The sequence below is a fragment of the Balaenoptera borealis genome (genome assembly GCF_965194805.1).
Source record: "Balaenoptera borealis genome assembly, chromosome: 14".
NCBI classification, from domain to species: domain Eukaryota; kingdom Metazoa; phylum Chordata; class Mammalia; order Artiodactyla; family Balaenopteridae; genus Balaenoptera; species Balaenoptera borealis.
The window spans coordinates 16,314,907-16,327,194 of record NC_138875.1 but is presented as its reverse complement, the minus strand read 5'-3'; the positions used below and the strand labels follow the sequence as shown (position 1 = coordinate 16,327,194).

Here is a 12,288-nt window from a genome sequence, read left to right as displayed (position 1 = left end):
CTTTAAGAATCTCAAGTGTGAAACAGAAGAACCTGGATCCCAAATTCTTATAGTTTAACTAGATTTGAGCTATCCCAGTGTTAGCAACTCCAGAACGTGTGAGGAGTGGACTTACCAAGCTCTTAGTAGATAATTCACATTAAGTAATCCTTTCAATATACTTCTGGCTAAAAGTTTTCAGTTTCCCAAGGAAATGATAGGAACTCTGGAACTTGTAGTCAGGAAACCTGAAATTTAATCAAGACTTTACTAAAATCTGTAACTTTGGGCAACTCTGTTGACTTACTGGGCTTTAATTTTTTGTGTGTATGTTTTTGTTTTAATCTATAAGATGATATATGTTGACTTAGATGAACAATGCCTGTTTTACCTCTACTGAAAGAAAAATAATTTTTACCAACGTAATGGAAATCAGAATATAAATAAGATGCAAACTAAATTTTCTAGCTAGATTTTACTAGTCTGAACAAATTTTATATGCCTTTTAATAATTTTTCTTGTAATCTTTTCAGAATCTGATTGTGCTTAGAAAAAATACTATGGGAGATTAATTCTTTTGAATTAAGAATAGAGAAGATGATCTTTAAAATTAGAATATGAGTTTGATGTTAGTTTTGCTTTTAAATAAACATCCTTGGTTCTAGGTGATAAAAACTTTCCTCAGTATATTTACCTAGTTATAAGCATGTTAAAAATGTTACTGCTTAGTTTGTGAAATTTACACAAGCTGGCCATTAAGTGATATTTTTGCATTTTCAGTTAGGTTATGGCTACTTTCTTTTTTGTATTTTTAAAATGAAAAGTATAATCCTATTTTTTCTTACAGTGATCCGTATGTGAAACTTTCATTGTACGTAGCAGATGAGAATAGAGAACTTGCTTTGGTACAGACAAAAACAATTAAAAAGGTAAGCGTCCATCCTTAATTAAACATCTTTTAAGTCATAATTAAATCTCATTAAATTATGTCTTTGAGCTCTGTAGAAGTTTATATTTTAAGATGGCAATATTTGCATTTTAAGCATCTCTCAGTATGAAATCTATAAATTCAATTCAAAGTTTTCAGAGTTAACCCAAGACACCGGTTTTGGCTTTTAGTTAAATGACTATAAAAACAGTATTAAAATATGCATTATTACAAGTAGAAATTTTTTTCCCTGCAAAGAATAAAGCAAAACAAGGACTTTTTCTTGTTGGCTTGTTAGTTTATGAAAAGAAATTTAAAGCAATTTAAAATACATTTAATGAAATGGAGTGGCTTGTGGATTTGGTAGGCACAAAGGGAATGGTTTAACTCAAAACAGGTATTACCAAAGGAAGCAAAATACTTGCTTAGCTACACAAAAACAAATAAAAAGTGTTAACAATAAAACTGCACATTTGTGTGTGTGTGTGTGTATGTTTCACTTTTCTAAATTTTACACCCATGATTTCATTAAAGATTTGTTTCCATAATTATACCTTAATTCATCTGTCTCCATATTTTTATATACAGCTATAAAATATACTAAAACATATACTTATATCCATATTTATATCTTAACTCATCTATCTCCATGCTTTTATATACATCTATAAAATATATTAGAACATAGATTTATATCCATAATTATATCTTAATCCATTTATCTCCATGTTTTTGTATATCTATCTATAACATATATTAAAACATATATTTACTCCATATTTGGAGCATTTATTGAGGATGCATGTTTTCTATCAGAAGTACTGTTCTTATCTGTGCTTTAGTATTACTTATAGATTACTATTATTTTTCCCTCCCCACCTTTGCGGGGTAAACAGTCTAACACTCTGTGTGATAAGCAGTTCCTGGAGAGTGTGATGGCTTTTAAAAAATGGTAATTCTCCTGCCGTCGTGCAGACGCCAGGGGTCTGCGGCCAGGTCATTTTGTGTAAGGAAGACACAGCAGTCTAGCGTGTCTTCCACCTGGCATTCGACTGGCACTGCAAATCAGTTTAGCGAACAGGAGCCTGTATTTTGATGAGTGGGGAGGATTCCTGTGAAGGACGGAGGCCATTGTTCCCTGTTGGGCGCTGCCTCTGGTTGAGTTTCCAGCGGGTCGGGAGGCCCGCCTTGCAGGGAAGGCAGTCGGGGACCTGATTGCCTGCCAGACGCGGAGGGAGCAGAGAACCAAAGCCACCAAAGCCACCGAAGCCGGTGATCGGGGATACTGAAATGTGTTTCCTTCCGAGGGGAGGTCCTCCTCCCTCCGCTCCACGGTAGAGGGTGTCGCTGCGTAGCCGGGGCTGCGCTGCCTGCCTCCTGGTTAGTATTTCTGTGCTGCGCCCGGGTTTAAGAACTGTTTTCATCGTCCTCTCGTGGCCGGGTGCCTGGTCCTTCATGCGTGTTGTGGTCTCACCTGTCTGTTTCCTTCCCTCACCTGTCCGTTGCCTCTCCCCCTCTGCATTTCCGTGAAGCTGGGCTCCCGACCAGCTGCAGCCCGTGGCGGACCTGGGCCTGCACCCACCTCTCCCCCTTCCTCCTCCCAGCCCTCTCACTCGTTACCATCCCCGGCTCGATTCACAGCTGAAAGTGTGAAACCCCTTTATTTAGGGTTAAACGCCCCGTTGAGTTGTGGGTGGGGAAATTGCTGATTTTTTTTTTTTTTCTTTAATGCCAGTTCAATGTTGTACAAATTCAGTTTATTTTTTTATGGTGCTTTTGTGTTGCTCTTATTTTGCTGCTGCTTCCTGCACTAGTTTTTAAAGGAAATAGATTGATAAAGACAAATAGCATTCTAACTTTAAAATATCTGTAGTCCTTGGTGAGGTGGTGATTTTTCAGTCTCAAATTTTTACATAGAATTTTTGAGAGATGTGTTTATTTCAGAGTATGATGCATGTCCAAATGCACAAACACATGTGTAAATGTATTCTCCCATAGTATGTTTCATCTTAGTTTCAAAGGCTGTTTGGTAGTCCATCTTTTATCAAAGCTGAGGACAAAAGTATCTTTCCATGTCCTTGTGAGAAGTATATTTATATGGATTGATGTGGAGATGGATGGATGGATGGGTGTGGATGGGTAGAGAGGAGGATTGAAGGATAGGTAGATGAATATTTTTAAACCTGGTTATTTGGGGGAAAAGAGTTCACTTTTGGTTTATAACTGGCAGAGTTTTTTCATGTTACATAATCTGATCATCAATATTGTTCTTTATAAAATAGTCTTCAGATTTCAGTTTTTGTATAAATAGTGAACACTGTCACCCTTCTGCCACCTGCTTCATTGCTCTCCAAGACAGATTTGTAGCAGGTGGAGGGAAATAAGCAAAGTTCATTTCCTTCTTGATAGAATACTCATATCAGTGTTAATTTCTTGAAGAATATCTTTGTTTTCACGATGATGGCTCTTTGTAGGTCCCTGACGTTATTCCTCCTGGTTGACAGCATGAAATTTATGGTTTCTTACCTGTGGATCATCTGTTTCATAAATACATCCATCCCCATCTAGTTTGGTTGATAGAATAGTCTCAGATAATTGACTAAATGCTTCCTTTATTGCCATTTTGAAAATCTCTTAGCTGTTTTTTTACTGGGGGGGAAAAGGAAAAGTTGAAGCAACTGTGTGGACTGCATTGTACTAGTAACTGTTAATGTTTCAAAGACTGTAAAATAAATTACAAGATGATTTCTCTTCCAGACGCTGAACCCAAAGTGGAATGAAGAATTTTATTTTAGAGTAAGTTTTTCTTTTTTTGGGGGGGGGGGCGGGTAATAATTGTTATTGATAACTAGATTGATATATTATCACAACAGACTCACATTGAGTGATATCTGTTAAATTTTTATTATGAAATTCCTTTTAAGATGAGAAATGGTTGGGTAGCTTCCTAATGTGCCCCAAATTTTCAAAGACTGTGTGACTAGTGGTAACAAAATCTGGACTTGTTTCATTTTGGGATGTTTGAGGGAAACAAAAAGAAAGTTAACCAAATACCATATTTTAGCTTTTCTATGCAAGTTTTTCTTTAAAAAAAAAAAGGAAGGTAAAATATAATTAAAACAAGAGCTTAATTATTTCTATGAGACACGAACCCAGTAGAAGCAACATGATTAAAAAGAAGCCTAAAGGTTGCCAATCATGTTCCAATTAGGAAGGAAAATTTTTACAATTCAGAGATTCAGTGTGAGTGTATGTGTGTAATATAAAACTACTTCTGGAGTTTAAATATCACCAAATTAGGTAAATTTCCTCAACCTTTTATATTTAATATCTAGAAGAGCTATGTGTAGAAAGACTGAATTCTGTGAATTAATGGAGACTACAGTGAGTTTTTGCAGTTGCTTTTTTTTGTACTGAAATTTTGAAAATATTAAGCTGCTCAGGTATTTAATGGAAAAGAGGGTTTTTTTTCTCTTCAGGATGAATTAATTTTTATCATCTGTATAGTTGTGATATTAAAAACTACTCTACTTCCAGAAATGCTCTAAATAAGATCTTCTGATTCGTGTAGCTTCCCAAAGAACAATATTACCATTAGACTCGTTATAATTGGTCCTGATTTCTTCCTTTCAGTCACAATGGTATCTTATGTGCTCCGAACTTAGATCGCTATATACGACATCTGTTTTCTATTATGTTCAGAGCTAAAATATGGCATTGATATTTTAATACTTGGTGAGATCCTATGTGTAGCTTCTACCAGATGTATTTTAAATTACTTCATGAAGGACTGAAAAAGTAATGGGGGCAGATAGATATTATTGGCCCGTAGCTAACTCTCAGATACAGCTTTCCAGTTGTAATACTCCAAATTACTTAGACTTCTTTCAGTTTAACACCTTGGCCACATTTCTGTAAATTTTAGTACATCCAAGGTTTTTTTCAGCTTATATTAGCTGTAAACATATGTAAACTCGATTTTTTTGGTGGGGCATTTAAAAAAACATTTTTGTTGTATTCATCGCACAAATCTTTATTGAGTGCTTACTGTATGCCAGCTTCTGCAACGGCCTGTGGACGCACTGGTCAGCAGTACAACCCTTCACTGAGCTTTCAAACAGACACTAAGCCCCCTGCCCACCTGCCTGCTCCATCACTAGGCTAAGAGCAAGCCAAGGGGTCAGAAGCACAAGTCGTGTTCTCTGTACCATCAAATGTTATTTCATTCCCTTCTCCCTCCCTCTACTTAGTGATGGTAGACCTGGGTCCTACCACTTACATCCTTTCCAACCCTGGAGAAGCCCCCCCAAAGACTCGCACTCCCCACAGCCTCCTCATCTCTCACTAGGAGAGAGGAATCCTCACTTGGTAAGGTTGTTTTCCAGGATTTCCGTACAATGATAGAAATGAGAACGCTTCCCACCATGTCCCACACGTGGTTGGTCCTTAACTAAATGATATTGAATACTTGAGTCTGAAGGATGATTTCTGCTATTTCAGTGAGGTTTGGGTGAAGAGACAGAAAGAAGCAAAAAGACATCGAAAGCCCAGTAGCTCTGACATTGACCCCACAGTTGCTGGAAGAGGGGCTATCTTTTATTTCTTTGTCTCTCTAATGGCTCGAACCAGGGGCTCTGGAGACTCGCAGGCCAGACCTGGTGGGGCTTCTGGTTGCCCTGCATAACCAGCTCCTGGGCCAGTTACTTGCCCCTGCTGGGCTCAGCTCCTCATTTGTAAAATTGGGGAGACAGTTATACATCATAGGGCTGCTTTGAGAATAAATGAGATCATGTGTTTTTGATATTTAATAAAGGAGATAGTGCCTAAAAAGTACGCACACAATGATAAAGAGCCGCTTTTTACTATTTTCTTCATTATTTTTTATCACTGCTTTTATTATTAGGCCTAAGAAATTTCCTCAGGCGTAGACCTTTGTGAGGATGTAGCCTTTGGTGTACAGGCACGAGGATGCCTTTTTAGGGGAGATTTAGCAACTGTTAAAAACTACTTAGAATTATCCTTTCTTATGTTGGAAAAGCAGCTTAAAATTAAGCGTTTTATTCTTCTGATATGTCTAAATATTAGGCGTAGAATAATAATAGAAATCAATAATAGAAAACTTGATTTAGTTGATGAAAGAGCAGGTTAATTGTTTATATTACACAGTTGATTTGGGTGTGTTATAAAGCATTTTATTCTTTCAGTTTCTTATTTCATTCCTTGAATTATTTCTGCCCATTTAAAAAATATTATTTCTGTCCCTCATAGGTAAACCCATCTAATCACAGACTCTTGTTTGAAGTATTTGATGAAAACAGACTGGTAAGTGGGTCCCAATTTTTCATTTTTGCTTCATTTTTTCAAAAACTGAATTTTTAGAGCAACATCTTTTAAAAACCTGTATTTATGTTGTACTTCTGCCAGTATACATGTCCCTCAATAAGACCATTTTTGTCCCATTCCTAGTTTAATGTTCATAATTCAAACATTTTGATATGGGTAGGACAGTTTATTTGTATATGTGTATGTTTGTATCGTCGTTAATATTTGTGAAAGTCACACTGGTGACTTATCAAACCATGTATGCTTACGCTCTGCTTCTGGGGATACAAACGATATGCAAATCTGTCGCCGCCATTACTCATGTAAATGAACCTTTCAGGGTTTTTATGTATAAGCCAGACCATGTGATTGTGACATGTTCAATAATGAATCTCTTTGGGAAAACAAAAATCTAATTAAGAGTATATAGCAAAAAGTAAATCTATATTTAGGAGGTAAAATTAAGCTGTTTTTTTTTAAAGTGGTACTTTCTCGAGGGAAATTCATAGATAGTAACTTCAAAGAACCAGAAATATGCCTGAGGCATAAAACTGGTACATACATTTTATATAGATTGATAGGTAAGTAGGTATATATATGTGTATGTATGTAACTGATACAACTTACATTTCCTTTTAGAAATGGAGTTTCAGAAGCAAATCTGGCTTAAAGCACTTTGCCAGATTTAACTCCCTAGAATATATACATCAAATACCTATGAGCCAAGTGTTCCAACTATGAAAATGAATATTATTATGATATGTATAAGCTTTTAAGTTAGTCTCAGAAGTGGTATTATAACTCAGTGGAGTCAGTTGTACTCAAATTTGCTTTCTCTGAGACTTATGTACAGTCGTCCCTCAGTATCCATGGGGGGATTGGTTCCACGACCCCTGCAGATACCAAAGTCCAAGGATGCTGAAGTCTCTAATATAAAATGGTGAAATATTTGCATGTAAGCTAAGCACATTCTCCTGTATACTTGAACTTTATCTCTAGATTACTTATGATACCCAATACAATGTAAATGCTATGTAAATAGTTGCCTGTATGAGGCAAATTCAAGTTTTGCTTTTTGGAACTTGCTGGAATTTTTTTCCCCTGAATATTTTTGATTCGAGTTGGTTGAATCCATGAATGCGGAACCCGCGGATACGGAGGCTCCAACCGTATATTATTTGCTTAAAAGAAATGTTCTTATGGACTCTTCTTCTTTCTGCAGAATTCAACTGAAACTTACAAGTTTTTGAATAGCTTGAGTTTAATAGAATATTTGATCTGGAGGAGCCTTCTAATGTTAACTCATTTAATTCTCTGTCCTTGCAAATGAAGAAAGAGAACTGAGGTCTAGAGCCCTTATGTAATTATGTAACTGCTGGTCTCCTAAGTCTCAGTCCAGTGGTGGTGAATAGCCAGGCCTTTAACCCTTAGGGAACTTGGGAGTATATTTGATCTCCTATGCCTTGTGTTACTCTCCAAATTAGAAAGCCAACAGATGCTGGCCCATCATCCTGATAGCTTTTCTATTAAAATATATGGATTCTCGGTGGTTGCACTGAACTGGACATTTTGTACCTTAGGTGATACTTAGTAGTACTCAGTAGCTAAAATCACTTTTGCTTTGTGTATGAAGTTATTTTCTTGTTAAATCGAATGAGAAATTCTGCTTGAGGGTGCAGTTCTTAGCACTCCATCTTTCATCCAGCAAACACTGAATGCAGCAGTGTTCAGCAGAGTAACAGTAAGTCCCTGGAGACACACATGCAGCCACAAGACTAATCCTTACTCTCTCATTTATTGAGTATAATAACACTTCAAGGTGAAGAAATGGTCAACTTTGAGGAAAAATTGCCTCTTGTCAGATGGGCTTTAACTCATTATTTTTCTTCTATTAAAGGAAATTCACCGTAAAAATTTTGTTTTCCAATATCTAGAAGAATAACTGTTGTTGAGATGACCTTGCCATGAGCCCTAAACTATACTTCTAAGCCCAAAAGGGCTTTGAATGAATGCAGAGCTCTAAGAAATCCCATTTGAATACAAACTTTATCTGAAAAATGGTGTTTTATGTACCTAGCTTTGCCCCAGGCCATCTGCAGTGTTGTTACTATGCAGTGAATGCTGCTGGCAGTGGTTTTTTCTTTGTTGGCTATTAACCCAGCTAAGACTATACGTGACCGACCGTAGTGGTGCTAGGCAGTTTTCGCATTAAGCAAACTGGCTTCCATTTCTCTCATAGAGATCATTTTTGGCATTTAAAACACATGCCTTTAGAAAACAGATTTGGATGTATGTAAACACAGGTGAATCCTCCACACCCTGGACTCCAGAGCTGTTGACACAGTCATGCTTTGCGGATTTTAAAATAAACTTTTTGTCACTCTTTGCAGCTTGGTATTCCGCCCCCCGCCCCCTATTTTTTACTCCCTCCTAAATAAACCTCTTTGTTAAATAACTGATGTTTCTGGATCATGGAAAAGAGTATGTTTAAAACACACAGAATATATTCCAAGTTAGCTACAAATCCGATGACAGCTTTTTGAACGTGGACTTTCACTTTTATTGCTTAGGTCCTTTTTGGCCCTTCAAAAACAGCAAGATTCTATGTTTGTATCCCAACTGGGGTGATAATGCTGACTTCTTACCGGAAAACAGGCAGCTCCAGGCAGCCTTTTTTCTGCATGGTATTTAAGTTAATTTATTACCGAAACCACATGCCCACCCTTCTTCAACTTTCCTTCCCCTTTTTTTCGGGGGGGGTGGCGGTGGCGCGAGGGTGGTGGTTTTTTCTCCTGTCTGGCATAGGGGAGAGAATGTTTTCTCCAGCTGAGCTCCTTTCCTCTGGTACCGCCATGTCTGAGAATCATATTATGTATGAGATTGCGTCTCCCCCCCCCCCCAATCTTTTAAATGAAAAACGTTGTAGTAGCCAGAGGCAGGCCTTAACTGGCAGTGTTGTGAGTTGTACCCCCCTCCATTTAGCTATTTTGTTACTTGTAGATCATGGTCTAATTATTTAGTGTTAAAGCGACACTTATCCTGTGGGGTGTGTAATCGTATTTATAGTACATTTTATTAGTTTGCATTCCATCATGGTAGTGTGGTGACATCATAAGTAACAGGGGAGCATAACATCCGATTGCTCGTGAAAGAGTCTTCCAGCGGCCACGGCATTTTTACTTGTCATTATCTGGTTCGGTGGGAAAGGTGGTTGGGGAGGTGGGCGGATATACTGCGTGTGCTTCTGTGTTGGACGCCAGGTCTCTCTCTCACATTGGTTAGAGAGAGTCCCGGTGCCCTGCTTGGTTCGGAAAGAACTGTCCGGTGAGCGCCGTGCGGTTAGATTTATAGCAGCATGGCTCGGAGTGTGTTTGCTGCCTTAGTCAGCTGTGAGAGCTCCCTGCTGGGGCCACTCCTGTCTGATGGAAAAGCAGCAGCTGGGAAGGTGCTGTTTCAGGCTCTTGCTGTTTAAAAAAAAAAAAAAAAAAAATTGAGAGCGAGAGGGGGGAAAACTCCACTAAGTCCACAAGCTGGCATTGGAGGGGGAGACCGCAGTCATGTGGTTCTGGCCATCCTACCGTCTGTCACAGTGTGGATGAGAGCTTTTTGCTCTTATCCAATCATGCCTGGAATGCCGCTTGCCACTTGGGTTATTTCTGCTATCTGTCGCTCTTGGTGCCGCAGTACTAACGGTTTGGCAGATGGGACACTTTTTCTTGGAGTTTGTGTCTTTGGTTTTTGACTTCTGGCAGCACCAGGCTTCTTGTTGACGCTCGTCCTCTCCCTCCCTGGCCCTCTGGGCACCATGGCCCATCGGCTTCGGTTTCATTTTGGCTCAGGTCGCAGCAACACAGCCCCCGAATCAGAGATCCTAGACCAGGAGAGAGAAGACGACTTTTTCATGGCATTCCACACGCTCCCGCGGCGGAGCGGCCCGCACCCCTTCACCCCGAATGGAGCAGAGGACGGCGGAGGCGGCCTGCAGGGAGGCGTGGGCGCGCTCAAGCGCAGCACGTCCATGTTCATCCCGCAGCTCCTGAGCCCCTTCGACGCGCGGCCCACCCGGAGCTCGTCCGTGCAGATCTCGCTGCAGCGCAAGGCGGCCGATGGGGCCCCTGACGGGTGCGGGCCGCCCGAGGGCCTGGACGGCGACGCGGGCTCGGCGCCTTGGGGCGGCTGTCCGGAGCCCGAGAGTCCCGAGAGCTCCCCTCCCAGAGCGGCGAGGGCTTCGGCCCCGCAGGTCAACGGTATGTGTGGCCGCCAAGTGCCGGGCCCTGTAGCCCCCGACGGCCTCGAGGAGGCCGAGCCCTCGTTCGTCGGGGGCCGGGAGGGCGGCGGCGGGCTCCGCATCCAGCACCGCGCCTCCAGCGCAGACGTGCGACAGGTGAGGCTGACGCCCTTCGGGGCCGACGGCCAGAGCGGCCCATCGGCGCCGGAGCCCAGGCGCTGGTCCCTGCAGCATGTTCCAGATGCTTCTGGAAGTTCCGGGAAGCGGTGCTTTGTCTTCCAGTTGCAGCAGCCGCAAGCAGGCGCGCCAGGGCTGGCCGGTGACTTCAACTTTGGGTTCACTGGCACCAAGGGGGACAGGTTGGTGAGGTATCCCCGCATTCGTCTGGAGAGGAGCACTTCGTACCCCACGCAGCCCCGGGCCGAGCGGGGCAGCCCCACGGAAGAGCGCGGCCACCCGGGCCACCCGCAGACGCCACCTCGGGGCCGCAGGGTGGCTCCCGAAATCCACAGGACCAACTCCGTGGAAAGGACGCCACAGGGTCAGGGCTGCACGTTTAAGATCAGGCAAGATCAAAATGCGGGGCAGCAGCATTTCAGAATTCTTGTGACTCGGGGGCCAGAGGAAGCTCCTCCGAGTCCCGAGGAGAATAACGCCGCCAGCCCTGGTTCCACGGGAGCCTGCGCCTCGGTAAGTGAGCGTGCGTTTCCATGTGACGGCCGGTTGGTAGGGACTGATTCAAGCCCAGCAAGCTTATTCTCCAGTGTAATTAAAATAAACTCCATCCTCCTCCCTCCTGGAAGTTTCCCTGCTTCGGGTCAGTGTAACTTAATGTTTGGCCGCGTTCTGGGGCCATGATTTGTGGTCCAGCCTTTGGTAGAGGTCCATGAAACTAGCGTTTTAGAAAATAGCCTCAAAGTCGAATCACTCTGTTTTGAAAAATCCAGACAACCCCTTCCCCGCCCCTTTCATCCCTTCTGAATAAAAGAATTTTTTAAATGTATTACTTTTAAGTTAATCTGCAGTGCCCCAACGTGTTGACGTTGGAAATGCATTTAAAAACTGCTTGCAGATACAGCCTTTAAAAAATAATCAGTTCTAATGAAGGTGAGAGAATCTCACGTTAAACTTGTCTAGTTTCTTAATAATTCAGTGTTATGTCAAGTTGGACCAGTTCTTCCTAATGGCCTTTAGCTGTAGAGGGCCAGCCCTTGTTATATAATGTATTGTCTTTGTTTTTTTGTCCCATTAAGTAATACTGAACAAACATAGTCACACTCGTGGGACAGGAGGAAATGTGTTTTTGAAGCAGATAGGCTTATGGGCCAAGGCAAGGCGAAACTGATTGGGGACTTGTTAATGATCAGATTGCACAGCCCTGCAATTTAACACTGCCCACTTGAGTGTCTAAGCTGGACTGCTGTATATAGAATAGTAAGTGCCCTGTCTCCAGCTGTGGAAACAGACGCCCTGCAACAGATTTTGGCCTTTATTGCGCCTGTGTTCTTGCTCTCTCCCTTTCAGTGAAATGGAGCACAGAAAGACAGCTGCTAACTCCACCAAGGCAAATGATGACTGCAGCTTTCATAGTTCGTCGTGGGATGAAAAGTTTCATCAGTTAGCTTTCTTTTACTAATAGTCCCTAGTCACTGAGTGCTTTTTTTTAAAGGACAAGCTCCTTATATTTTGAATTGGGTTTTTTTCCTTGAATTTCCTGTGATGGCTGGTTTTGAGGATCCAACAATGAAATGTCTAGGAGACTTTTTGTTTGGGTTTCAGTTGTGGATGTTGACTTTCCAAAGTGGATGACTGAGTATGACTGTGGAATCGT

General features: G+C 41.4%; 1 protein-coding gene across 23 annotated transcripts in view; it reads left to right on the top strand.

Moving 5' to 3' along the window:
* The window catches only part of NEDD4L (NEDD4 like E3 ubiquitin protein ligase), a gene marked incomplete at its 5' end in the record, with an annotated part of 340,566 nt that overhangs the window by 188,171 nt on the left and 140,107 nt on the right, over window positions 1-12,288 (top strand). For 6 of the 23 annotated variants that reach the window (XM_082354964.1, XM_082354966.1, XM_082354972.1 and 3 more), the window contains 3 exons: window positions 827-908; window positions 3,665-3,703; window positions 6,176-6,229. In XM_082354964.1, coding sequence (XP_082211090.1) covers window positions 827-908; window positions 3,665-3,703; window positions 6,176-6,229 — 175 coding nt within the window. Of the gene's footprint in view, window positions 1-826; window positions 909-3,664; window positions 3,704-6,175; window positions 6,230-9,226; window positions 11,148-12,288 lie in introns of those variants that run through there. The other 17 variants (XM_082354980.1, XM_082354981.1, XM_082354979.1 and 14 more) reach the window with 13 other exon arrangements.